Here is a 27,178-nt window from a genome sequence, read left to right on the forward strand (position 1 = left end):
CGTAAAAGGCAGGAGATTGATTCATTCATTTTATTTGATAAAATTATCCATACAACAGGCACATACATCAACTCCATTAATAAATGGCCAAAATAGGAATAAGATATCACAATGCAAGTTTCACTCCCTTGCTTCATATAAGAATACAAAGGGACTTATGGCCTCACTTAAACGTTAACAAACATTATATTGATACCAAGGCATCTGTCTCAAAAACTAGTTCGCAGTACCTAAAACTAAAACTGCATTTTCTTGAGACTCAAATACTGAACATAATTCACAGTATTTACAATGTATGAAGAACCTTGTCAAGGAACAGTTTCAAACACTACCTGTTGAAAAAACGTTGCCAGGAAAATAAAATAAAAAGGCAAATTTTACAGAAAAGATACTTGGCACAATTGATCAAATTGCTTACTTTAACTCTGATGACATACAGAAGAAAAGTAACACAACTGTAAAGGGATTAAAAATGATAATTATGTTTCACCATCATTGATTCTATCATGAACATACTATAAAAAGTTATTACTAATAGGTACATTACAAAAAGACAGGAAAACCTTTATTTACAACTTATCAGCATACTGAGTGGGCGGGGCCACAGCAAGGGCAAGGCACACTTCAGCTTTGTTAAAATATGTTACTTTAATAAGCGTGAGATCTTTGAATGGAGCAGAGAACATCTTTTACATTGCTCTTTAACAAGACAAATCATCCCGATTAGCAAGTGCAGATCCTGAGGGCAAAAGGACAATTGCCCCTCCCTTCACCCCCAGATAGCCTGAAAGGTGGGCAAAGAGCAACACTTTGCCTCTCTTAGTAGGCAAAAACTGCTACTTTGTCCTCCCCTCAGGCCGTCACTGGATCCGCCACTGCCTATTCGAGTATTCAGGTACACTACACACATGTACCTTCAATTGAGCCTCTTGACTTTTCTACTTTTGTGTACAAAGAAAATCTAAGAAAGGGACAGAATAACAACATTAAACATCACAAGGACCTGTGGGTGTTTTAATTGTAGAGGGTAAAGTGGGGATGGTAATAATGCCCCTAAAAATTACACAAGTCAAGGACATAATTACATATGGCCGCCTCGGCCATATGACATGGGCTGTTGGACATATGGATTGCTAGAGAAAGGAGGTAAAGTAGTTGTGGATGAAGTCATGGAATGTGCCACAGCAGCTGCAGCTACAATAGCAGCAGATGACACAGAGTCCTGAACATTGTGGTGATTGTACATTGTTCCTTGCTGATTGAGAGGTACAAATGTTTGTATTTGTTGCACATGGTGAACAGTGTTATTGAGGTGAGCTGGTAACTGTGTTTGTGATGTGAGTGTATGGACTGTACTAGGTGGATTGAGAGGCGTTTGTAGGGTGGTCAGTTGAAGAGAACTTGATCTTGGCACTTGCTGTTGATGCTGAAAAAAAATCATCATCCGCCATTAGAAAAGGACAGACTTCAAATTGGAAGGAGACATGAGGTAGTAAACATACCATCTGTTGATGCACCTGAGGTTGCTGATTTATCTGCTGATGGTGATGCTGTAACTGTTGAAGATTTTGATGCTGTGCTGGTTGTAAAGTAAGATGTGTATGCTGTTGTTGCGGCACATGATGATGTACTTGTTGGTATCGACTTGGGTTTTGGGGATGCTGAGACTGCACAGAATGTTGCTGTTGATTCCTTCCAGTTGGGGAGTGAAGCACAGAGCTAATATTGAGGTTTAAAGGTGAACTAATGTTGAGGTTTAGAGGTGAGCTGATATTGAGATTCATAGGTGACATAATGTTCAAATTGAGAGGTGACATTGCTTCCATTGAGTCATGAGCTGAAACAAAAGATAAATGCTAGTATAATTCAAAATAAACAACAAATCAATTCTATTTGAAGGAGATTCAATTTTAGATAATAATGTTTTACCATCATGCATTTGGGTTGTAAGATTCATTACAAGACGTGAATCATCTGGCTCTAATTTTGGGAGAGTTGATGACAAAGTGACTAGTGGAGCCAAAGTGAGATCAGCTGCAGTCACAACTGGATTTTCGTGAACACTTGTCAGACCTGATTTGTCAGTTAACATTTGAGGTTGCTGAAGATCCAGAGCCATTTCAGTCAGTAGTGAATCTTGGCTATCTTCTTTCATTGACTGATTTCCTTCCTCATCCTGAGCATGATACAGTAAGTAATTTTTAATACAGGTAAACAAAACAAAAAAACTCAAAGAAGAGGATGAAAAACTTACAATATCCTGATGTGGAATTAATGGGTCTGTTGTTGTTGCTTCAGTTTCTAGAGGAGTTGAATTAGTTATCATTTCAACATGACCATTTCCAGCCAGAGCTGCTTCATACATCCTTAATTCTTCAGGGTGCATGCGTCTCTTATGAGAGCGGCAATTTGAACCATTGGCAAAAGTCCGAGAACAAAATGGGCACGTGTATGGCCGCCGCCCAGTATGTAAATTATTATGATTCTGAAACAAATCCACACATGATGAGAAAGAGAAACAAGGAGCACATAATAAGAACAATAACTGAAACTTTAACTAGTCAAAAACCTTGAGGTCCTTGGCCCTTCGGAAGGCCTTTCCACATGTTGCACATTGATATGCTTTAGTGTCTCGATGAACAACAAGGTGCATGCGAAGTGTACGCCGAGTGGACAGCTGAAGTGGGCAGTGGGGACAACTGTAAGGGGTATCTCTGTGGGTGTCCATGTGAATTTTTAGTCTATACTTCGTTTTGAATCTGGAAATATTGAAATGTTAATTTGATTTTGTTCAACTTTTTCTGATGCATTTCTGACATAACTGAAACATACTTTTTGGTGCATTTTGTACAATGCCATGGTTCCTCATCACTATGTATTGTGAGATGTTCTTGAAGAACACCTTTAGATGAGAAGCTATGGCCACAGAGATGACATATGAAAGGCCTCTCTCCATAATGAATAGCCTTGAGGTGTGCAGTCACTGCTGATTTACTGCTAAACCTGAATGGGAAAAGGTTGTTCAAGTTACTTCAGCAACAGGGTATGCATTGTACTGAATGACCAAGAATGAAACTTAAAACTGACTTCTTCTTGCAGATGTCACAAGGATAAACAAGTTTCTCTTCATTGGGTAGATGAACTCGTTCATGATTCCGCAAGAGTGCCTCACAATGAAAGCGCCTCGCACATTTACAGCAAACAAAGGGCTGCTGGTCTTTCGGCACGTGTGAGGTCATGTGAGCATTAAGCAATGCTTTACGAAGGAAAAATTTATTACACTGTTCACACCTGTAAACAAAATGACATTAGTGCTACTGGAAGAAAATAAAAATAATGTCAGAATGACACAGGTCTACTTACTTGTAAGGCTCCTTTGATTTGGAGTTCCTTTTCTCTTCAACCTTTCCATTGGAAATCTTATTCCAGTTGTCACTTTCTGGATCATCAGGATCTTCAAACATCTCACTTAGCTCATAAATCTTCTCATGCTGCTGCTGGGTTGACAGTTTATCAGTTTCTCCAGTTTTGCATTTAGTCTCATTTTTCCAGGATCCATTTAATCTATATCCTTTGTTATCATTATTGTTTCCATTCTCAATGTTATCTAAGGGATCTTCATCATCGTCATCTTCGCAAATAAAATCACTTAAGTCAGTGTCACTCAATGAATTCATATCACTTGGCAATAAACAAGAGTTAATTTCATTGTTTGAAATGTTTTCTTGCAATTTTAAATCATCTTGGATTTTTATCATAGAAGTGTTTACCAAGTTCTTGCTTTCACACAACCTGTCATCTCTCTCTACCTTATTGGATTCCAATAAGTGAGCTTGTTTAGAGTCAGAATTGTTAAACAAATTCTGGGAAAGTTTGTTGTCAGTTTTGAAATCTGTTGAAAGGAAAGCCAAAAAATTTACCAGCTGTAAGGAATTATATTAATTTCAAATAATAAATGCATATAAATGCAAACACACAGCATACCATTATCAGGTTGATAGGAATCATCACTGTCTAACAGGTTTTCAAAAGAATCCTCATTGAAATCAGAATCCAGTGTGTCCCCCAAAATTTCATCTTCTGTAAATGCTTGCTTAATCTCTGCCATTGCTTTTATACGGCTGCTTTTACGAATACCAATACTATTGTTTTCTGTTAAATGTCCAATTCTTTCTTCACAAGTTTTACTGTTAGGTGGGGAAATTTTTTTTTTGCAATTCCCAGTTTCCTGTACATGTAAAAGGCACAAATCATTTAAGAAACTGCTACTGTATAAGTCCAGAAACAAAAACATAATTTGACAGAAACCTTGATTTTGTCACCCAAGTGATTCCTTTCTTCTAACGAGGAACTCTTTGTTAGCTGATTTGTAGGTCCATTCAAAGGCTTCTCACGATAAACCTAACAGAAAAAATTGTTAGTTACAATAAAAGTTGTTAATACAACCACTAATTGAACATTTAACTTACATCAAGATCAGGAGAGATGAATTCTCTTCGTATTTCATGAACCCGTTGTTCATCAATGTCTTCATCTACTAGCTCACTCAGAACAGAAAACATTGTCTGGACTTGCAGACAATTGTTGACAAATTTATCAAAGACTGCCAGGTGGTCATAGCATTTTGTGCAGAGAAAATGTGATGTTTTGTCCTCTTCTAGAACCTATAACAAGAATATTTCATTTACACGTGAAAAAAGACGGCAAAACAAAGAACATAGAAAACAAATCGAAAGCTTGTAAAGAAGTAATTTAATGAAGAGGAGAAGTTTGAACCAAAAACCAAAGTCAATACCAAATGTCTAAAAACCTAGATAAATAGCAATTAAAACTTTAACAATCCAGCAAAGAGAGCAAATTTATCACTACAAGAGGGACTCACAGTTCCCATCCAAAATTTAAATCTGGTTGGTGAGGTTTGACAGATGAATAACCATGTAAACAAATATTCAAAAAATTTAAATTTGTTTTCAGACAAGAGGTTTGAACGATCAGTGGTTAGAGCTTTGCTATTAGATCTATACACGGAAAAGTAATACAAAGCCATGGTCAAAAGGCAGACCATTCACTTAAAACAATGCAATGAAAAGAGGAAAAAAGAAGACACCGGTCGTGCGGCGGGCAAAGGGTAGGCGCCTAACCTTACAATACCAAGTACACAAAAAAACTCAAAGAAATTCGATCCGTTAGGAAGATATGGGTCCTTGGATTTGCAAAGCCTAAATGGATATTGAAATTGATACTGTCGTTTAAAGCTGATAACGCATTTAGTTTGAGAAAATAATCATTTGAATGAGCGATGGCCTAAGCACTCACCGATATGGACAAGTATTTCTTTATCTTTTCACTCAGGCCATGGTTGGTTCCATCACTGAGTATTGAAACACCACTGTTCAAATTGGCACATAGACGGCACCAATTCTTCCATGAGGAAGACATAGTACTTTAAATTTTCGGTGATATTTCAGTTCAAACCGAAACACACCTCTTCCACGGTCACGGTCCTCCATAAACAAAAACAAAACAAACGGGTGAGGAGCAAACCCCAACGCGAATGTGAATGTGTTTCCACCCGCTTAGCCCGCTTTGCCTAAATCATGGACATAAATTTTGTGTGTATTATTTGATGACAGGTCAGCTTGCGAGATCGCCCACCACTTTTTCAAGCTTCACTTCATTCATAAAGTCATTTAATAAACTTGGCAGGGTTTGCAAAAGTTTTGTTGGTTCGGTTGGCAACAAGGCTGACTGCAAATAACAGTCAACATGCCTATTCACCAGCTCGTTTGTGCTTGATGACAGACGGACGACACAACAACCGGTCTGCTTCAAACTGTGGATTGGAAAGTTTTGTGCTTTGACGTTGTGTGCGTAGGTTTGTGGGCCCTGCCCTTTGTAAAGGATGAACGTGCCTCCGCAAGGACAAGTGGCCATGCAGCAGGGTCCGCAGTCCCAGCAGCAGCAGCAACAGCAACAACAGCAGCAGCCTCAACCTAACCAGCAGCAGCAGCAACCTTCCAGCCAGCCTCAACAGAACCCTCAGCAGCAAGCTGCTCAGCAGTCCCAGCAAAGTCAGCAACAGCCAGGACAGACCGGGCCGGGCAGTCAACAGCAGCAGCCGGGCACTCCAGGGTCCCAAGCGCAGCAGCTCCAGCAGCAGCAACAACAACAGACGCAAGAAAAACTGGACAACATATCCAAAGTCAAGTCGCTCATCGGACCGCTTAAAGAGCACCTAGCTGTAGGTTGAATTCTGACAATCTTGTGTCGGTTATTATTTTCCAGTGGCATTTGTCATATGCGTGTTCTTTCAGGTTGCACTAAAAAGTGCTGCACATCTTCTCCATTATAATACAACTGTAGACAATGGCGCATCGTACGTATTCACATAGACTGCAGTCTATCTTTGTAATTGTAGTGACATTAGTCTAATTGGGCTTTGTTACTAATTCCAGGAAAGGTTTAGATATGGTTCCTCGCTTAGATGTAAGCCTAGAGGCTTTCTACAGTACTTGTGACCAAATTGAACTACACCTTGTAAGTATCCTCTTTTTCATTGGAAAATATTTAAGAGTTCAAACAGTTGTCAAGTGTGAGATTAGAAATTGAGCACATATTATATAAATTATATCATATCTATTTTACTGCAAATATGTACATAATCAGTGAGTTCTTTTCTTTTCCTTTTCCAAACAGAAAACTGCCATCGAGTGTTTGACCCAAGGAGCTAGCAGTCAACGGTATTTACCCCTTAATGTTTTGCCCACCAGGACAGAGCCTTTGCCAGGTCAAGATGGTCTCCTTTATCCTCAATATCTAGCTACTGTTCGGGCACAAGTCCAATTTGCCAAACAAGTACATGATACATTGATGGTGGCTGTACAAAGTTTAAATGCTATGGAATGAACTTATGTTAAAAATATTCCTAGGTTTATTAGTATGGGAGGAATGACTGATATTTAATGTTATGCTCTTAGTCCTGTGCACTCTGAGGCAGAGAATTTGAATGTCATCTATTACATCATATGATACTTACATGCAATTCACTGTAGTGTCAAACTTACTGTGTTTCTGTGATAATAGGATGTAGTTGGTGATAAGAGCTAACCCGCTAAAATGGAGGTATGAAATATGACCACACAATAGGTTTAACTATATATTTACAGGAACAAATATTTTATCACAGGAGAATGTTAACACTGACAAATCATTGAGGCAAGATAGTTCTAATATATTTGATTGTGTGAAATGCTTTGGTGATCAATTCAATGGAACTTATCAGGTAAATAAGCACAAATATAAAAATAGTTCATCATCTAACTCTGTTACATCATTTCCTGTTTAACTGGCCAGATCACCTTAAATAATAACCCAGCCTTGTACTAAATTTAAAAGAAACAGTGTCAAATACGTCATAATTATAAAAATGATGTGGTCATCAAATGCAAATGCAGCATTAAAACACAGGGGTTTCAATCTTTCCTAAATAGAGATCAGAATGACCTAACATGATTCAAAAAAAATATTGGTGCAGGTACAATTTAACTACAATACATTTGTCCTCGAATGTCGAGAAAGCAGCAGTAAGCTCAAAGAACAAGCTAAGATCACATAATTGAATAATTAAATATACTAAGTTAATTATCTCTAGTGTCAGACTTTGAGAAATTACAATGAAATACACAATGAGATATCCATCACAATATCATCATCATTTGTATATCAAGTTCTAAGGACTGAACGGCTGACGGCAAAACGCTTCCCCAATCAAGTCCTTCATTATCTATCACTTTTAAGTGCATCCTTTCCAATGTAACCATTTTGGCTTCAGTCATTTCTTGTATGAGCCTCAAGGGCATTTCTGAGAAGAAGGCTTCTGCATTGTGATGTGCAGCCTGTTCAAACAGTTGAGAGTTCTTCACACTGAAACTTGAGGCCATACTGTCCATTGAGATGGAGATTAAGAACGATGGCCAGGTCTTCTCTCACATCTGCCCATGAGGTGGTGAGAAATTTGTTTCAACAGCTCAAGCAGTCTTCAGTTCAAGCTCCAATCAGACATGGAACAATACTCATCAGATCAAGGATCGACCCTGTCACCTGAAAGAGTTCAAAGAATTTACCTAACAGAAACAGTGGGCAAGAGTAATATATACATCTTTATCTCTCAATATGCCTTACCTCTGTTGTAGTTGTTTGTTGAAACCCTCATATCACTCACATCAGGAGCACCAAATACTTCTTGCGATGCATAGGTCACATGAAGCATTCCGTCATCATCTTTATGTTCATTATAAACTTCAGCTATGGTCATAGATAGGTTCATCATAGACCTGTTGTTAACCAGCAGGTATATGGCTTGGTTGGGACGCAAATTCATTCGCTTCCTGCAATAAAACAGTAATATACAAAATTAAAACTCTGATCAAATTAAGAGGATAAATCTTTGCTTATATTATCATCATGAAATACCTGATAATTGCTACAAACTGGGACATAGTGGTTTCTTCTGGGACAAGAAATTTTACTTTCTCTAGAAGTGGAAGACTTGTCTCCTTATGGAATCTCTTAACAATTGTCTGCAATTTAAAAGATATGAATTAAGAGAGAATAAGTAAAAAGATAAATGTATTGAATACACAGAAATCATGTCACTTACAGGAACTTTAGTTGGAAACTTTGTTCTCATGGCTGCAACTTCCTCAATTCGTGAAGCTGAAAACGATAAGGAGATTACATGCACTGGTATACTAAATGGACTGCAGGATTATACAACTTTTTAATTATATGCATGACTGAGGGGAGCAGTTCTAGATTGCCGTTTTACTGAACCCACAATGATTTTCCCCAACAGTAGCCTGTCAGGAACAACACTCATTTCTCAGCAACCTGATGTCAAGTCACGGGTGAGACGACACGTGACGGTCCTATTCCTAACTTCCAGCACTCTTTCTGTTTCATCTCAACTTGATAGAAACAATCCTGAACCCGGTTTTGAGTATCATGACTGGATGGCAAACCATCTTTTATACGCACGGTATTTGACTCAACTTACCATACGCCTTCTTGCGCTTTGTTATCTTCTTTAGATTGGAGTTCTTATCCAGTTTCGATGACATCTCCATTTTCAACATGATATTCGCTACTAACTTCGTCAATGCGCTTCAGAAGGACACACAGAGGGTTCACAGTTCGAAGCACGATGCGAATCGACTGGAAGTCGGACCGAAACTGAAGTGGTTGCCGGACAACAACGGGTACGGAACAGGGACCGGCGAGGCGAGCGGTCAGCGCGAGAGTGAGGGGTGGTCGGTCGGCAGTGGTCGGGTCTGTCGGCCGGGGTGGTCTTCCCGCTCCCGCCGGCCGCCGTCGAGGCCCGGCCTGCAGACTGACTCCGAGAGTCGTTTTCGTCGCTCTGTCTCTCTCGCACTCATCGGGCGTCCCTTTTAGATGCGAGAGAGACAGAGCGGCGAAAACGACTCTCGGAATCAGTCTGCAGGGCAGGCCAGGGCTAGCAGACCGATTCCGAAGTGTTCCGAAGCGTGGTTTCGTCGATGTCTCTGTCGCACTCACGGACGGGCCGTCCCCGAGGGGTGCGAGAGAGACAGAGCGACGAAACGGCTCTTCGGAATCGCGTCGAGCGGAGAGTCTTTTTCCGCGATAAGGAATCCCCAGCCGAAGCCGAAGCCAGCCAAACCGAAAGCGGCCGGCCGGCCGGGCCTTCAGCCCAGCCGGGCTTTGGCTTCGGCCGAGCCGTGGGTACCGCACCGCAGGGTGAAAGACATTTGCCCGGTCGCCCTGCCGCCCTGCTGCCCACCCCGTCGGAGTGAACCCGGCCCGAGCACATGCAGGCGCATCGGACGCGGACGCGACGTCCTCCAATGAAAGAGAAGGGCCGAGAGCGAGCGAGGCGCCCCGCCGCGCCGGCCAGCGACCCGGTTTGAAAGGGCGCGCCCCGAGCGAGCCACGCAGGGGGCGGGGGGCGGGGCACAGGTTGACGAACTGCAGCAGCTGGTGCCGATTAGCGATTCATTGGCGCCACGACCGGGCCGGCGTGCAAAATAGTCCGGCCGAACGCTTTCCCTCTGAGTCATCGGATCGGCCTGCCTTCACGCCAAACTGCGGTCGCATGCTCCGGCCCACGCACTTGCCGAACAGGGGCGGTGGTGTTGCACGTTGCCTACCATGCTAGCAGACGGATAGCTTTTTGGCGTCTGCGACTCGCGTGTCGTCGGCTCCGAAAAGATAAATACCGACGTAGGTTACCGTTGCAAATCTGAAGGTCGTCGTTCAAGTGCTCCTTTTATTGACACTCGATGGCGGGCATGCTTCAAGTCGGAAGCGATGACAAGAAGTCGGTGAGTGACACGTCGTCCTTTACTTCCGAGTGTACTTGTTCATCGACGTAGATAAGATATACAAGAACAGTACTCTCTCAATGTATCCTTAGATATGTGTTTTGTGTCTATTTCACATACTAAACATATCAGAAAAAATTAAAATCTCCCTTTAAAATTGAGTTAGGTTTCCTTCGAATACATGAGTTAACATAACCTCTTGCTGAGTGGGTGTTCCACCCTTGTTTCTTTTACCTGTCAATATCATTTTCTAATCACTGGTGAAATATTTTTTTAAAAAGTTGCATTTTGAATAACATGAGGGAGTGCATTTAAAAAAAACGTTTAGGGTAGTTGTCGTGTCATTACAGTACACGTAGAGCTGACAGGATAAAGAGCAAGAGTAGCGCAAATTTATTTCTGCTTTATAACAACCCTATATTTTCCAATATAATACTATTGTTGCTTTATTTCGAAATTCCTAGTGCTACCCTTTTCTACTAGACATAGATCTAAGATGGCTCTTAAGTAACCAGCAAGATAATAATTATAACTATCAAGACCATTGTACCTAGACAGCTTGTTTGTTGATATTAACCCGAATGTCTTTGTGCTTTTATGTGCATGCAGCATGGATGGTGAACATGCATGACAAAAACAAAGTAAGTTCAACATATCCCTTGATTAGCCATAGTGCCTTAGTTGCCTCCACGAGAATAGTGGAGAAAGGATTGAGACAGAGTGAGGGAGAGAGGAAGGGGAGGGGGGGGGGAGTAAGAGAGTAAGAGAGAGAGACATCTGCCGTCGGGAGGGAAGGGGAGGGTAGCCTGGTGGGGCAGGGTGGGCGCTGTGCTATCTGTTTTGCTTCATGACAACACAGATGTTTGCTTCCTGGAAGATATCTTACTTCTAAAAGACGACGTGAGTGCTGGCGGGCCTGGCGGGCTGGCCAGCGTGGCCACGTTCCCTTTCGCCCCTGTTCGCCGCACTTCGCTGGGCTTAGCAGTGCGGTGCAGTGCGGTGCAGTGCGGCCGGGCGTGGAAGATTCCGCGCACTGGGCATGTGCTCGGCTCGGACCACCCCTCCTCTTGACACGGGCTCCACTGCGCTTTGGCTTTCGTTGGCCCGGCCACGGTGGCCGCTGGGCCGCTGCGGCGCTGGGCCGCTGGCCGGTGAACGCGCTCTCCAGATTTCCAGGACGCGGGGAACGCCGTGTTTACCTCCCGCGTGTGGCCGCGACGGCCGTGACGGCCGTGACCTCGGGGAAAGCCACGACGGCCACGCCAGGCTGTCTCCCTCGTACTCAAGGGGCGTCCCGTAAGGGTGCGAGGGAGACAGACCGACGAGAGCAGTGTTCGGAATGAGTCCGCAGGGAAGTCCTGTACACAGTGGCGACGATGCGGCCTTTGGCTGCCTTTGGCACACGTGCCTTATTTCGGGGAACGCGTCCTTTCTATTTGCGCCTCCACTCTCCCCACGTGGAGCCCGAGGGGAGGGGGAGGGACCGGCAATGCATCGCGACTGTACACACTGTTTGAATGAAGGAAGATGCCTTGCCGAGTGGAGCGTCTGGCAGCGTCTGGACGCGTTTGAAGTTTGAAGCACCACGGCCTACGGCACTCCGCCGTCTCCCAGGACTTGACTCACGGACGCGGCTGTCGCGTCAAAGTCGCGTGCTGCGGGTCCCAGGCGGCCGTGCTTGGCCGTGCCCTACGCTTGCCGTACCCTAGCCGGGCCTCTGGCTGGCTCTGGGTCGCCCTGGGTCTGGGTTGCCCTTTTCAGCGGCGCCAATGCTGCGCCATGCTCCCGCCGCGGGGCGTGGCGGGGCGTTGCTGGCGCGTCGTCTGCTACTGCGCGTCTACTGCGCGGCCGCTAAGGACTAGGAAGGACAGGCGCGCCGCGCTAGCGCAGCAGCCGGGCGTGCCGAGCGTGGCAGTGTGGCCGTGCCAGAGTGACAGTGTGACACGCGCCGCCGTGACGAGCGTGACAGTGTGGCCGTGCCAGAGTGACAGTGTGACTCGCGCCGCCGTGACGAGCGTGGCAGTGTGGCCGTGCCAGAGTGACAGTGTGACACGCGCCGCCGTGACGAGCGTGCTGTGTGCGCGCGATAAGTTGCGATAACGGCTTGCGATAAAGTGGCGATGAGCGACTGAGTTACCTCAGCGCAGCCCGCCGCCGCTTGCCCCAGCCCCACGTCCTCGTCGGCGAGGCCCTCCGCGAAGCCCTCCGCGAGGCCGGGGCGGCAGGTACCGCGCGGCGAGCGGCAAGGCACGGTGGTTGACGGGGTGCCCAGGACCACCAAGACGCCGCCATGGACCGCGTGCTCGAGGTGGTGAGTACGACCTTGGCCACCGTCGGGGCGCGGGAGGCGCGCCTCTGTCTCTCTCGCACCCAAACGGCACGCCCCACGAGTGCCAGAGACACAGAGCGACGAAAGCACCGCTCGGAATCAGCCAGCAGGCCGGGGCCGCCAGTGGGGCCGCCGCCTTTCTCGAACAAGCAAACAAGTACCCTTCCTTGCGAGTTATTGTTCTGATTGTGTATTTATGTCGCTTCATGACGGTCGTATCGGAGCTGATAACGAATCGTCCCTTACTTCTTTTTTCCTCTTTTATTTTCCCTGTTCTCTCGCCTACTTGGTTTTGTCTCCGCCTCGTCCGGTCGACGCGAAGGACTCCGCGCCCCTCGTCGAGGTGCTAGCTCCGCGGTCGCTCGTTCTCTGTCGCACTCGTATAGCATCGCCCAGGAGTACGACAGAGGCAGAGCGACAGGGCCTGGCCGGCCGGCAGGTCCACTGGCGGCATTGTCCAGGGCGAGGGAAGTCCTGAGGCGGCGGACCGCCGGCCGCGCTGCCTTGCTGGAGGGAGGATTTCGAGTCAGTGTGGCGCGGCGGGGCGTGGCGGGGCGTGGGCGTGTTGGCTGCTGGAGTCGCCGTTTCCCAACAAGTCTTGCGTCCGCTTTATCTGCACTGGTGCATTGTCGCGCCGATTTCGTGGAATTGTTTTCACTGTGGCCACACGGCCCGCCCGCCGTGGAAGGATTCCGATCGGGTTTTCTGTTTTCTCGCGCCGTGACAGGCCGGCAGGCCGGCAGGAGCAAACAACCTCGACGCCGGCTGGGGAAACCTGCCACTCCGCCAGCCCGCCACCCCGTCACTGTGGACGCCCTGTGCGAGGCGCCGGCAGCCTGCCCCAAGGCACCCAAGGCCTGCCCCAAGGCCTGCCCCGCCCCCGCCGGCCTGAGGAGCCGGGGCCCGACCTAGGCCAACGCCGGGGCTAGTGACTGCACTGCCACGCACTGCCACTGGCCGCGCGGATCCGCGATGGCGAGACCGATAAATCGCGGAACAAGAGCGGATAGCGGCCGCGACAGCCGCGACAGCCAAGGCCGCTTCCTCACTTCCTCGTGGCCGCGCCGCCGAGCATCTCTTGTGGCTGTGTAGAGATACCACTGGCCAGTGTTGACCCGTCTCGCGTTACGCCCGCGATGGACCACGCCGCGCGCCGCCGCGCCGCCGGGCCGCAGAGCCGCAAAGTGGACCGCTGCCGCCGTGGGGGGCGTGGGGACGGCACTGCACACGCCACCGACAGCGCGCGACCAGGACGCCCAGCCCGGTCCGGTCCACACGATGTAGGTCGAGGCGGACGACGACGAGCAGGGGGTGGCCGTGCGCCGCGCACACGCCGGCCCCGTGGCGGCCTCGTGGTGGTGGTCGTCGTGGTCCTCCCCTCGGCACTCGCCCTCCGCCCCGGCGCGCCCGCACGGCCTGGCCTGCTCACCCTCCACCGTGATATCGGGCGTGGCGTGGCGTGGCGGCGCAAGGTTGCGCAGCATAGCAGGCTATTAAACCGATTCGGAGCGATTTTGGCTGCACTTCGCCCGGCGCCCTGCCCAGCCTGCCCAGCCCCATGCCGATGCGTGCGTGAAATTGACCGGAACCATTCTCAGATATTTCACAACGGCTATAAGTAGCTCGACGGAGGAAAGGGGAGGGGGGAGGGGCGTCCAATGAGGGCATCGCATCAGCGGTCCGGCCAATCGCGCCTCGATTTGGGTTCGGACCGTTCGGAACGCCAGGAAGGCCGAGGCTGCGACGATGACGGCGACGTCGCCGCGCCGCCTTGGGGACCTGCAGCCGCCTGCACCGCAGTGCACTGCCGTCCGAGGCAGCAGCGGCAAGCGTCTCTCTCCAACCGCACGTCCGGAATTTTCCGACAAACAATGTAGATCGCCGCACGCTGCAGCGGCGGCGTATCTCGCAGCGCGGCCGTGGACGCGGACGCGGTCGCGGTGTGCCCTGATCGGCGCCGTGCTGCCCTGCCCGCCGCGCCGTGCGCGCCGTCCAACTCACCCCAGTCTCCCTTTCCCGGGCGCCATTTCGGCGGTGCCTGGGCGGTGCCCTACAGGGCATGCCCGGCGTGCACGCAAACCGAGGGCGCTATTTGCGTGCGTTGTGCGAAGCAGCGCACACACGGCGTATCGCCACCGCGGCAACACTACCGCCACTACTCTGCAAACAGCCAAACAACGCCCCCGTCAGTGGAAACGGAAACATGTTCCGCGCCGCGGTGCGCGCACCTTCGGGCTCGGCTCCACCCATTCGCGCGGCTGCCTGCCGTGCGGGGGCGGCCAGGACACCCAGCCCTCGCCTCGACCGCCTCGGCCCTCGGGGGTAAGGTCGCCCCACTACTGTCAGCCGGCGTCAGCGCTGTTTGTCAAGACTGGCAGCCGGCCTTCACGAGCTCGGCGTTGCTGGGCGTTTCTGGGCGCTGCGCGTGCTCGCTGCAGTTATTGCGACGGCCACGCCACGCCACTGCGATTCCCATTGTGAGGATGCGTTATCAGGCGGACACCCATCATCAACACGCCGCGCCGCGCCGCCCCCGCGCCGCCCCCGCGCCGCGCCTGGACACGCCCTCGTCCGTGCCTCCGTGCGTTGCGTCCAAGTCGTCCGAGTATTTGGCGCGATAACCCCTGCAGGGCCCGCGAGGGCCGCCTGGCGGTGTGCCTTATCAACCAACAGTCTCTCTCGCACTCACGGGGCGCTCTGTGGAGGTGCGAGAGAGACAGCCAGACCCCCGCACCCCGCAACCGCCTCGCGGCCCTTTTTTCGGCTGGCCATTGCCGTCGGGGTCAGGTTACTCTAGAGCGGCCAGCGAGCCCCAATGTTTAATTGTCGAGTATAATGCCAGAGGGAGATATCGGAACGAACACACACGCACACATTCAATGACTGCGCCCCGCACGCCCGATCGGCTCTTTCTGGCGTGAAGTCAGCAGGGTGCCGCCGGGCCGGTGCCCTGACACTGTTGTCCACCACTACAGATGCCCGCCCCGCAATCTTATCACGCGCGCTCTCTCTCTCCCTCTCGCTCTGGCACAGCTGACTCCACCCACGCGGCCGGCCGGCCAGGGCAGGGCCAGCCCGGCAGGTGGCTGGCCGGCACGGAGTCAGCGGCACGGAGTCGGTGGCCCGCTGGAGTCGACGAGTCCAGCAGCCTGGAGTGACGGGTGGCCGGGGGGCGACAGGCGACGGCCGCGGCTGCAGCGCTGCCGCGTCACGTGACCCTGCCTCGAGTGCACTGCAGGCCCAGGATCGGTACGCCAACCCACAGCCCGTCGGGTCCGTCGCGGCCGCTGACCCCTCCACTGATTAATTGGCTTTCGCTCGCTTTTTCGCCATTTTCAATGAAGCCAGAGTCCAAAGTGGCGTTCGTTCGGTCGGGCGACGGCAGTGGGGCGCGGTGCCGCGCTGCCGCGTGTGCGTGGATCCTAATGACTGCCGAGTCGAATCAATAAAACTTGGGTCTCGCCAAAGACTAGAGAGCCACAAGCCAATTAGAGAGGCGTGCCTCGCCTCGCCTCGTCGCCTCTCGCCGCGGGTCGAAGAGTCGAAGACAGTCACATTGGGACGGGACAGGGCGGAGGTCGCTATTTCCGTACAAAGTGCACTATAATCGTCTGGGAGACGAAGGCGATGGTGCCAAGTGCCAAACGGTTTGGACCTCTCCTCCGGTCGAGCGAGAGGCGAGGCCGACCGCGCCTAGCGCCTGCGGACGGGAGGGTAGGCAACACTGCACGCCGCACCACCGCGGCGGGCCTACACGGCTGTCCCCGCGAGTGGCCGCGCCGAGACCGCGACCAATCCGCGGCCGCGGGGCGAGGCCGGCGACGCGCTCCCCGGGGGCTATTGGCTGGCGGCCGTGGGTGTGCGCCGTGCGTCTGTGTGCGTGTGTGTACATGTGGGTGTGTGTTTGTGTGGTGCAAATGGATCTTGATATCGTGTACCATTATTAGACGCGCCGGGCTCTGGCCTTCCTGGCCTGCTCTGCTCTGCCAGGGACGCGACGCGCCTGACCTAACCTAACCTTGGCGTGCCCTTCAGCGGCACGTTGGCCGGCCGTCGACGGCGGCGCGGCGGTCGGCGGGTGGCGCCGCGAGGGTAGGCAACCCATTCGTCGCGGCTGCACGGCGGGGGGCGTGACTCTGGGCGTGGCTCTGGGCGTGTCGCAGCCGCCTTCGACGTGGAGGCCAGGGGTAACCAGAGCCACCCAGCCGCCGCCTCGGCCTCGGCCACCCGGCGTCAGCGGACAAGGGGGGTGGTTCAGGTTCAGGGTGGCTCTGCTGGACGGCGCTACAAGAAAAGGGCGACCATCCAAATGCGTGACGCGCGGTGGCTTTTATCGGTCGCCGGAGTGGAGCCGAGCGAGCCGAGCTCGCGTGAGGCTGTTTGCCGCAAACACGCCACCCCAGCTGGAGGGTGTCCCGAGCCCCCAGCCCTGCCGACGCCCTGCCGACGCCCAGAGCCCCGTTATCACGACGAGGTGCCAGGGAGGGAAGGACCGGACTGGAGCCAGACGGACGGACAGTCGGACGGACAGTCGGACAGGCGTCTGTTTTTCGCTATTTCGGCTGCCGTCTCTGTTTACTCGCTCGCCAGCTTCCGCCGCCGGTAGAGTGCGCTAGCATACGCACTGGGCCCGCCGGCTCGCCCAACCAGCGAACAGCTGTGCCTGGCTGCCTGGCTGCCTTGTCGTGCCTGGGCGGCCCCCCTCCTCCCCCTCCTCCCCCGAGACTCTGCGCAGACACCCGAGCCGGCCCAGTCCACAACACAGTGGCAGAACGTCGCGAGCAACAAACGCGCTCTTGAACTTGAAGCAGTCCGACCTGGCACCTAGCACGCGCCCCGCTTGGCCATGGTCGTGATCCACATGGGAAGCTGCGGCTCGCCGGTGCGGGAGGTGAACGACGCCGACGACGGCATGGACGAGCGTGTCGGCAGCGGCCTGCTCCACGACGACGGCGTGGTGCCGCAGGGGCGGCGTGGCCGCCTGCCGGACCGGCTGTCACCCACCAACCAGGTACTCGTCGTGGGGGTGCGTGCTCGGGGGCAACGGGGTTTCCGGGTGTCGGCGTCGTCGGGCTGGTTGGCGTCGTCGCGGTCCTCGGCGTCGCGACGCCATTCCGCGGGCTGCCGACGAGGACTCTCAAGGTCGCCTTCCCGGCCGCGTCGCGCCATCCAAAAACAAATCGCCGGCCGGTGGCCGGGATCAAACACCGGTCTAAAGTGTCCGGCTGGACCCAGCCGCTGCCGGCGGCGGATTGTTCGCAGTTATACGTGCACGGTGGCGGAAACGGTGTTTTTGGCGATGCCTGTACTCTACACCGGAGTGGCGGTGTTGGCGGTCACCGCGGTCCGGGTGGCTGGAAGGGGGCGTTGTTTTGATGAGCGTCTGAACGGTGAGACGCCTCCTGGGTCGTCGTATGCCCCTCTGTCCGGTCCGGCATGCTTTATGACCTTTGGGTGCTCCTCGGAGAACTTGTCTCCGCCCCGCAGCCCCGCATGGCACGGTTGTTTGTGCGCATTGTCCTGCCAGTCCCGCCAGTGAGGCGTGTTTTTGCCATCGAGGAACCGAACCGACTTTCGGTAAACGAGCCGGCGGCGCGGCGCCGTCAAGGCCACTGGATGACTTGGACCGGCTCGCACTGCGTCGTCACCGTGCGTGTCTAGCCGGCGACGCGGCGACGCGGCGACGCGATGACGGGCCCGTTTTTGCACGCATGCCGCCGGCTCTGCCAGTGTGCCGGTCTGACGCGAGTCTCCCCTTTACCGGGTAGGTGCCTCTGTTGGTGTTCCCTCAGTTGCGAGGCGACTGGCGTCCCCCAGTTCGAGCACCCCTAGTCGTCTCATCGCACAGAGCGGTTCAAGAAAATAAAATGGCGTTCGAAGAGGCCTCGGCGGGAGGCGAACCCGGGCCTTTGGACGAGCCGCCGGTCGTGGCCTTTCGTGCTTGGGTCAGAAAGCGATTGCTGGCAATTGCACTCTGATATTCGAGGACAGCCGGTCTTGAACCGCGGGAGGGATCTTGGCCTCAGCCTTACACACGACAAGACGGTTTCCGGTCGATTTCCCATATCGCGCGGCGCACACTGCTGGAAAAAAATCCTGTTTGTTTTTCATTTCAACACCCCACACAATCCCCTTTAGAACATAAGAACAAACCGTCAGATGTCTCTCTCCCGTAGCAAATGCGTTTTAATTTGTTTTTTAGTTGAGCCGAATCTTCGGCGCGTGTTGACGGTTTCTGTTTGCTGACGATGTGCTTTCCTCGACAGATGCGCGGCCACCAGCGTGTGCCTTCCGGCTCCAGGGAGTTCAAGGAGCTGACGAAGCGCGATGCGCAGACGCAGCTCGCGCACGAGCTGGAGGGGCTGCTGGCCACGGCCGAGGAGGAGGCCAAGAAGACCGTGGAGCAGGAGTTCCAGGGATTCCAGCGGCTCTTCGAGCGCTTCCTGCTCGACCAGGGCTCCACCATCAGCTGGGACCGCATCCAGAAGCTGCCCGAGAATGCGGTACGTATTTAGCAGACCATTGAAAAGGAGGGGGGTCTCTTTTTTTTTTTTGTTTTTTAATTTCCCGGATTAGTCTTGTGCGAGAGGCAGTAGTTTGGCGCGCGGAGCTTCGTAGTGTAATGCGGCCTGCTGGGCCTGCTGCTGGCCGACGGCGGCGGCTGGTGGTGCGCGCGGTCCTTGGCCTCGGAAGGGCCCCGCCCGGCCCCGCCCGGCCCTTGCCGCTCAAGGCACGCTCAAGGCCTCGAGGTTGACGAACGTCTGCTAATCATCCCCCCCCCCCCCCTCTAGGGCATCTTTTACTGCACGTCCGCAGCCGCACTGCACTTCTCCAGCACACTGGCTGGAAATGCAGTCTGACCGCCTCGGCGCCAAGCAGCGCCAAGGGACGGCCCGACGCGGCCCCCGCCTCCCACCAGGCCGCAAGGGGAACCCCCTTCGCCCCCCCCCTTTTCCCGAACGGCATTGTTGCCAATAGATCAGCCCAGTGTTATCCGCAGGCGCTTCCCCCAAACCACCCAAACTCGGCCACCTGTCGTTGTTTTCGATTCAATGAACCCCAGACGATTGACGGTTATCCTTTTGCTTTGTGTCGCCAGGTTCGTGACCACAGCACGCTGAAGGAGCCGGCCCCGGAGCAGCTGCACGCCATGCTCAACAAGCTGGTGGTGGTGAAGCTGAACGGAGGCCTGGGCACGTCCATGGGGTGCCACGGGCCCAAGTCCGTCATCCCCGTGCGCTCCGAGCTCACCTTCCTGGACTTGACCGTGCAGCAGATAGAGGTGAGCTTCACCTCTAGAGCCCCGCCCCCTGGACACCTGCGCCAGGCTATGACGCTCCCCGTCCGTGTTCCAGTACCTCAACAAGAAGTACCACGTGAACGTGCCGCTGGTGCTGATGAACTCGTTCAACACGGACGCCGACACGCAGAAGATCACGCGCAAGTACCGCAACCTGCAGGTGGAGATCTACACGTTCAACCAGAGCTGCTACCCGCGCATCAACAAGGAGTCGCTGATGCCCATCGCGCGCAACTGCGACGTGGAGAACGACATGGAGGCGTGAGTAGAGTGGCGCGTCCCGCTCGCTGCGTTAGCGTTCGCGACACCGAGTGGCGTGGCGCTCCGCCTAGCCCCGCCCGGCGGCAGGCAAGGCAGGCAACCCATCGTGTCTGGCTGAGCGAGAGGTTGCCGGCCTCCACGGCGCAGGCGCTTGGCCGTCGGACGCCAGTCCTGCCTGCACCTAGCTTTCGTTTTTCTCGAAACCTTGCAGGTTGTTCTAAACTTTTTCTTTCCTCCTTGCAGCTGGTATCCACCTGGACACGGCGATTTCTACGAGAGTTTCAAGAACTCTGGTCTTTTGCAGAAGTTCTTGGAGCAGGTATAGCGTCCGTCCGTCCTGATGTTTTTCTTTCCTTATTTCCTGTCGCGAACATTTGTGATGCTAAGTCGTTGTTCTCGTTCTGGTTCCCACGCAGGGTCGGGAGTACGTTTTCATTTCCAACATCGACAACCTGGGCGCGACCGTGGATCTGAGCATCGCCGACCTGCTGCTCAACACCGATGAGAAATCGCCCGAGTTCGTCATGGAGGTCACCGACAAGACTCGCGCCGACGTGAAGGTAAACGCTCTGTCCGCTCCGGGGAAGTTCTTCTTGAACTGGTTCACTCCACTGTCGCTTGTTTGTTTGCAGGGTGGTACTCTGATCCAGTACGAGAACAAGCTTCGTCTCCTGGAAATCGCTCAGGTTCCGAAGGACCACGTCGAGGACTTCAAGTCGGTCAAGACGTTTAAATTTTTCAATACCAACAACCTCTGGGTCAAGCTCAGCGGTATGTTTATCCCTCTCCAACCTACCACCTGTCTTTTTTGTTTTTAAAAGTTGTAACTTATTTTAGAAACCATTTTATCTTTTAGCGATTGATCGGCTCATGTCGGAAAATGCTCTGAACATTGAAATAATTGTGAACAACAAGACACTCGATAAAGGCCTCAATGTCATCCAACTGGAGACTGCAGTCGGTGCAGCCATGAAATCTTTTGACGGTGGACTTGGTAAGCAGGCCTTGCTTCAACTCCTGTGTTCCGTGCCAGCCTTGTTTTTGACATCCAATTTATTTCTTGGTTTTTGTTCTTTTTTTTTTGTAGGAATTAACGTACCTCGTCGGCGGTTCCTTCCTGTGAAGAAAACTTCGGATCTTCTGCTGGTCATGAGCAATTTGTACAGCCTGCAGAATGGATCTCTAGTCATGAATCCAGAAAGGATGTTCCTCACTACTCCTTTGGTGAAATTGGGTGATAATCACTTTGCCAAGGTGTGAATCTTCCCCCACTTGTTATTTTTCCTTGCATATTTTATTGTAGTTTTGTTTTACTGACTTGTGTTCTTTACATTAAGGTCAAGGAGTTCTTGAGCCGGTTTGCCAATGTACCCAATATTATTGAGCTTGATCATCTGACAGTATCTGGTGATGTTACATTTGGCAGGGGAGTTGTGTTGAAGGTGGGTATTTTTCACTATTTAAAATAAATTTTCACTTGTTGCGAAAACAAATTTGAATGTTTCTTGGATTATGTTCTTTTGTTTTCAGGGTACTGTAATTATTATTGCCAATCATGGTGATAGGATTGATATACCATCAGGAGCTGTCCTGGAAAATAAGATTGTGTCAGGTAATCTCAGAATCCTGGATCACTAAGCGCACAGAAATGTATTACAGAGTTTGTATTTTTAGGAATGAATTTGTTAACCAGTTTGTCAATTCTAATTATGTTGTAGAATTTTATTGAAAGTATTTAGGGTTTTTTGAATGCTTGCGTTAATCTTTGAATCAAGATTTATACTAAGATTAAAGTCTTTTATACATGTTTTTAAGAAATTTGTTGCTACACTTTTATTCAAGTTTTAAAATTGCTGAGTTGGAATGTTTTAATTTTGAGATTACCACTGTACAAATAAATCAGCTTAAGCAAACCAAATATCGATTTGTATGCAGACTTTGGTGTGATAGTATTAAATGTGTATTTTGTTATCACTGCTTTTTTTTACCCTGAACTCCTCCTCCTACTACTACTACATGAACAAGGTTGTGCAATACCAGATGACATGGGAAGTGGAAATCACATCACACCGAATTATGTTAACTTTTTTTAACTTTATTTTTTGGCATTTTTTCACAATTTTTGACAGTTTGACTTAAAAACGTTGCGGGCAATAGAAATTCGCTCGGCGAGCTTGTCAGTGCCGGCGTTGCATCGGAATTCAGTCTTTGCACTGCACCTGCCCCTCGCCCTGCACTTCTCCATGGGGCCCAGAGGGGCCACGAGGATGCACAGGGCAGGGGGCGCGCAGCTGGGGAGGGGGAGGGGGTGCAGGGAGGCGCCCGGGCACCGCGTCGTGGAAGACTTGTGGCGGAGGTCAGCGAGGTGCGCTTGTTGGTGTTCTGGGCCCGGGGGCCGAGGGGCGGGGGACTCCACGGCGGTGACATCACAGTGAGATGGGGGAGGACCGTCGCGCCCTGGGGGTGCTTAGGCCTTGGGGGTCTCCTTGGCAGCCTCCTTGGGCGGGGGCGCGGTGGCGACCTCGGGGTACTCGAGCTTGGCGCCCTCCTCGCACTCGAACGTGGGGCAGCAGTCGGGGAAGGGGGCGGTCTTGTTGGTCTTCTCGGAGAGCTTGCACTTGGGGTTGGGCACGGGCAGGGGGCCGCAGTCCTCCACCAGCTCGAGCAGGCGGCCGGCCTGGTCACCGTCGGCGGTCACGCAGGTGGAGCGGCCGCAGAAGGGGGACAGCTCCCAGGTGTTGCCCGGCTCGATGGTGGCGCAGCGCGTGGACGCGAAGCACATGCCGGGGAAGTCTGCAACAGAGAGGGGCAAGGCGGTGAAGGCTGCGGCTGCACAATCGAAAGTCTCCTCGCGAGTGTCTCCTGGGATCCGCGCCAGCCCGGCTCGGCCCGGCCGGGCCCTGGCCGGGGTCGCGGGGCAGGTCGCGGGCCGCTCTTTGCACCCACCACACGGACTGCGGAGTGCGGAGTGCAAATAATGAAGCAAGCGAAGCAAGGGGGCCGGGCTGCCAAAGAGGGTCTGTCCCTGGCAGGCTGGTCGGCCAATCGGCCGGCCACGTGTCGGCGCGCACGTGAGCGAGGGCCGAGGGCGGGGCGGGGCACGTCGCCGAGGAGGCACCGACGCGTTATCGCGTCTTATCCGGCCGCCATGCCCCGCCTGCGCCCCGCCCGGCGCCTGGCGCCCCGCCCTCGGCCAGGTGCAGCACCAGGGCGGCACGCGGCCCAGGAGGTAGCCTGGACTCGCATGGCCCGGCCTGGCGGCCGCGGGCCTGCAGCCTGCATGCAGCGCGACGCGACGCGACGCCGCGGTGCCGCGGGGCCGCAGTCCGCGGTGTAGTGGGGGACCGCAGGACGACGACGGCGGCGCCGCGGGTGACGTCACGCGGCGGCGTGTTCCAGTGCAGGGCCCAGGGCGCGGCCGCGTCGTCCCGCCCCGCCCCGCCCCGCCCCGCCGCGTTGAAGGCCAAGGGCGTGTGGCCGCTCAGGACCGGAAGAGGCTCGCCGGCGTTGCGTTGTGCCGCGCGGGGCTGCGGCGTCGGCGTCGCGCCTGGATGGCACTGCACCGCTGGAGCGTGCAGACCAGGAGCGTGGCTGGCGGCGCCAAGGACGGCAACGGCGGGGCCGGCCGGCCGTTTCGCATGGGCCCTGCAGGCACCGCCATGGCGCCGCCGTGGCATCGCCGGCTGGATGGCCAGCTCAGTGCCGTCCCAGTGCCCGCCCACCACGACCACCGCGACCACCTTGGCGGCGATGACAGAGCCGCTCATTCACTGCACTTCCGCTGCCACGCGGCCTCGGTGCGTCCTGCGTTTTGTGCCCGGGGAAAGAGAGACGGAGGGAGAGAGAGAGAGAGCGAGCGGAGAGTTGCATGGCTGGCCCAGCCCCAGTCCGAACGGCGACAGGGTCGACGCTGCGGCGGGCCGGAGCGCCTGCAGTGGCGAGGGTAGGCATCCCTGCGGTCCCGCTGGCGCCGCTGGCACCGGGTTGCATACGCTGCCGGGCGTCCGACGACCCGACGACTTCACGGTGCTTCAGTTCCAAATTAAAATCTCAGCGAGAGTGAGAACGTCAACACCGCAGCCCGCAGCACGGTTTTCGGTTTATTTTCCATTTCCTCTGACGCGTTGGCGCGTTGCTCCGGCCCGGCTGCAGCGCGCGGCTGCGCGGCTCCGGCTCCGGGCTTTGACCTCGCGGTGCCCAAACAGACACGGTCACCGCCGATCGCACGGATGCTAATTTCACATGCAGATCCGCCGGTGAATCGCACAAAAAGTAATCAGGCTTTGTTGCTCTTTTCGCCGGCGCTCTCGCGTGACTGGAACAGGACTGGAAGGGCAGGGAGGGGGCGGGGGACTGACCGCCAGCGGGCCGACGGGCCGGCAGCAGGCCCTGGCCAACTGAGCCGCGCGGCACGGCCGGCACGGCATCACGCACGCGTCACGCGTCGCCACGCGCCCAGGGCGGCCACTCGGGCGCAACGGGCGCGCAGCGAAAACGACGCGCCGCCGCCGGGAGTCGAACCTGCGGCCCGCGATGCACGTCGTGGCCACGACGGGGCGGGACTCACCTCGGAGGACGTCGGCGGGGATGAGTCGGCGGAAGGTCTTGGGTCGCTCGCCGTCGGCGGGCTTCTTCTCGTCGGCGGCGTGCACCGCCACCAGCGCCACGGCGACCATCACGGCGACGAAAGCCTTCATGATGACTGTCGGTTGGTCCTGCGGGCAGAAGGGGCAGGCGCACTGTTAGGACGACGCCTTGCACTGCTTGCGATCCTTTGGATAGCTTAATGAGGGGCAGGCGAGTTGTTAGGCCGCGCTGCAGGCCGTGCAGTGCGAGGTGTACGAGGCGAACGTGCAGCCAGGCCGCGGTTGTGAAACGGGTCAACCCCGCCACGCCCCACCACGCCCCACCACGCCCCGCCACGCCCCGACTTGTCTCATTACACCCCACGGAGATCCATCGCCGTGCTTTCACGTTGAGCAACGCCTCGCTCCGACGTTTACGGCGACAAAGCGTGTGGCCCCGCCGCCCCGCCCCATGTGCTCCTGAACGATCCGGTTTGAAATGAAGGGGGGACCCCCGCCCCCTCTACCCCTCAAGCCGCTCTCCTGACACCCTGGCCATGCACCCAAATCGCGCGCGCGTCCCCCGCAACGTTTTTAAAATTGCTTAATTCTTTTCCCGCTGTACGAAGGAAGCGTGGCGCGGAACGCGTCTTGTTTTTGACTTTCACTACTTTGTCGGCGTACATCGCGAGGCGGGGCGCGGCGCGGCGGATGATTACTGCGTGGACACCACGTGTAGGGCGGGAGCGGCAGCCCGGCCCAGCCAGCTGGCCGTCATGACCGTCGTGTTTAAAAGTGAGCACGCGCGCTCACACGCACACACGCACACACGCCCGTTGCGTCACCTCGCCCGGCTCAGACCGGCCGGTGCGTGGCGAGGAGGGCCTGCCCGCCTGCCTGCCTGTCTGCTCCTGGAGGCTCGACCTGCCCCGCGCCGCCCCACCCGCCTGCCCGGAGGCTTGCCCGGAGGCTTGCGCGGCCGCGGCGAACAAACATGATTTCTGTGGGTAAATTTCGTGGACGGCGACGTTTCGTGGGGACCGCGGCCCGGAAGTGGCGGCCGTTGGGCCGGTGGGCCGGTGACTCACACACTCGCTGGCGGACAAAGGACGGCCCGACAGACGACACGCGGCACTAGCCCGGCCCGGGCAGGCACTGTAAAACGAGTCGCACGGCGCCCCAACGTGTGGACGAACACACACACTCGTCCAATTTCGCGGCGGGAGACAAAGAAAAAACAAAACTTAATTAACGAGGGAGAGATTCCGCGTGGCGGCGTGCTCCTGGACAAAGGGTAACGCCGTGGCCGGGGACGCAGGCGCGTGCTGCATGCTGCATCTCAGCTCGCCGAGCAGGCGACTTGTCCTGCCGCCGCTTCGCGTGCCGACTGCACTTCTGGCAACGCGCGTCGATTCGAAGTCCAAACCGTTCGCGCGGAAACTGGCGGGGAGCGATCCGCTTCGCGTTGATTACGCCACCGGCGACCTCGCGCCGTGCGGCCCGATGACACCGTGCTGACGCGCTGACGCCGTCCTGGTCCCGGTGCCCGGACAATGGCGGTAACGGTCCGGCCGGCCGACGCGGTCCTCGCCGCACACGCGGCCAGTGCGGCCCTTTTTAATCACGATGTTTCGCGAGCAGTGAATGGCCGGCAAGCCCGCAAAACGAGCCGAGAGTTCGCAGCCTCCCGAGAGCTTCGCGTCGTCGCGTCGTCGCGTCGTCGCGTCTTCCAGGGTGGCGGCGGCGTGGCGTCGAGCGTGGGGCGCGCGTAATCCAGAGAGGCGCGTCTTCTTGGAGCGCAGGGTGGCCGGGCGGTCACAGAGGCCGTCGCCGAGGCCGTCGTCGAGGCCGTCGTCACGAAGGCCGTCACGCACTCAACTCCGTCACGTCCTCGTGTCACTCACCGCGTGTCACAGCCGAGCTGAGCGAGCGACGAGGGGCGAGCGACACACTGGGAGCCTGTGAGCGAGGCGGCGTACTAAGTCAGGAGCCCGCGGACGCGTCGGCTTTTATGGTGGCGGCCCGGTGGCGCGGTGCAGGCCGCGCAGCGCGCAGGCCGCGGCGTAGGGCGTAGTGGGGCGGAGTGGGGGGAGGGACAATGGCAGCCACCCTGGACGCGCCGCCGGGCCGACCGGGCCGCCGCCAGGTTGCTGGGCTGGAGGGGACGCTGCAGGCACGCTCCGGGCACGCTCCAGACCCAAAGCAGACAAATCTGAGAGACAAAAAGGAACCCGCGAAAAAGACGGGGCAAAAAAATGGACCATTTGGAGGCGGCCCTGCACCGTTGACGGCGAGGTGCTCGACGCGTCCTCGGTGCACCGCATGCGGAGAAAGCGGCCGGGGGCCTCGTCGACTCCGTCCCTAG

General features: G+C 54.4%; 5 protein-coding genes across 9 annotated transcripts; 2 read left to right on the top strand and 3 right to left on the bottom strand.

Moving 5' to 3' along the window:
* Positions 1–16: 16 nt before the first annotated feature.
* LOC117649765 (PR domain zinc finger protein 15-like) lies at positions 17–5,532 on the bottom strand. 2 transcript variants are annotated; one of them, XM_034392805.1, is made up of 12 exons: positions 5,317–5,531; positions 4,470–4,664; positions 4,309–4,401; positions 3,985–4,228; positions 3,364–3,892; positions 3,088–3,291; positions 2,833–3,003; positions 2,570–2,759; positions 2,255–2,485; positions 1,930–2,176; positions 1,503–1,837; positions 17–1,426 (listed from the first exon to the last, which is right to left on the bottom strand). In XM_034392805.1, exons 1-12 carry the CDS (start codon positions 5,437–5,439, stop codon positions 1,082–1,084), a joined length of 2,907 nt encoding a protein of 968 aa, XP_034248696.1. In that variant the 5' UTR covers positions 5,440–5,531; the 3' UTR covers positions 17–1,081. The 2 variants fall into 2 exon arrangements, with proteins under 2 accessions (XP_034248696.1, XP_034248697.1); XM_034392806.1 differs by having other exon boundaries at positions 1,082–1,426; positions 4,309–4,386; positions 5,317–5,532.
* Positions 5,533–5,746: 214 nt separating this feature from the next.
* LOC117649770 (mediator of RNA polymerase II transcription subunit 29-like) lies at positions 5,747–7,523 on the top strand. The gene is made up of 4 exons (XM_034392817.1): positions 5,747–6,241; positions 6,315–6,376; positions 6,456–6,537; positions 6,697–7,523. The coding sequence occupies exons 1-4, from the start codon at positions 5,903–5,905 to the stop codon at positions 6,904–6,906; spliced, it is 693 nt and encodes a 230-aa protein (XP_034248708.1). The 5' UTR covers positions 5,747–5,902; the 3' UTR covers positions 6,907–7,523.
* Positions 7,144–9,324, bottom strand: LOC117649772 (microtubule-associated proteins 1A/1B light chain 3C-like). Its single transcript, XM_034392818.1, has 5 exons — positions 9,056–9,324; positions 8,660–8,715; positions 8,473–8,579; positions 8,182–8,387; positions 7,144–8,100 (listed from the first exon to the last, which is right to left on the bottom strand). Exons 1-5 carry the CDS (start codon positions 9,132–9,134, stop codon positions 8,081–8,083), a joined length of 468 nt encoding a protein of 155 aa, XP_034248709.1. The 5' UTR covers positions 9,135–9,324; the 3' UTR covers positions 7,144–8,080.
* An 873-nt stretch (positions 9,325–10,197) lies between these two features.
* LOC117649767 (UTP--glucose-1-phosphate uridylyltransferase) lies at positions 10,198–22,166 on the top strand. 4 transcript variants are annotated; one of them, XM_034392811.1, is made up of 12 exons: positions 10,238–10,358; positions 10,968–10,999; positions 18,954–19,190; positions 19,787–19,969; positions 20,043–20,248; positions 20,492–20,567; positions 20,665–20,808; positions 20,881–21,019; positions 21,105–21,242; positions 21,336–21,502; positions 21,586–21,690; positions 21,779–22,166. In XM_034392811.1, the coding sequence occupies exons 2-12, from the start codon at positions 10,973–10,975 to the stop codon at positions 21,884–21,886; spliced, it is 1,530 nt and encodes a 509-aa protein (XP_034248702.1). In that variant the 5' UTR covers positions 10,238–10,358; positions 10,968–10,972; the 3' UTR covers positions 21,887–22,166. The 4 variants fall into 4 exon arrangements, with proteins under 4 accessions (XP_034248701.1, XP_034248702.1, XP_034248703.1 ...); XM_034392810.1 differs by lacking the exon at positions 10,968–10,999 and having other exon boundaries at positions 10,198–10,358; XM_034392812.1 differs by lacking the exons at positions 10,238–10,358; positions 10,968–10,999 and adding an exon at positions 12,537–12,669.
* A 156-nt stretch (positions 22,167–22,322) lies between these two features.
* LOC117649773 lies at positions 22,323–26,832 on the bottom strand. The gene is made up of 3 exons (XM_034392819.1): positions 26,718–26,832; positions 24,816–24,963; positions 22,323–23,041 (listed from the first exon to the last, which is right to left on the bottom strand). The coding sequence occupies exons 2-3, from the start codon at positions 24,943–24,945 to the stop codon at positions 22,716–22,718; spliced, it is 456 nt and encodes a 151-aa protein (XP_034248710.1). The 5' UTR covers positions 24,946–24,963; positions 26,718–26,832; the 3' UTR covers positions 22,323–22,715.
* Between the last annotated feature and the right edge of the window lie 346 nt (positions 26,833–27,178).

This window comes from Thrips palmi, unplaced genomic scaffold, assembly GCF_012932325.1.
Source record: "Thrips palmi isolate BJ-2018 unplaced genomic scaffold, TpBJ-2018v1 HiC_scaffold_4, whole genome shotgun sequence".
NCBI classification, from domain to species: Eukaryota; Metazoa; Arthropoda; class Insecta; order Thysanoptera; family Thripidae; genus Thrips; species Thrips palmi.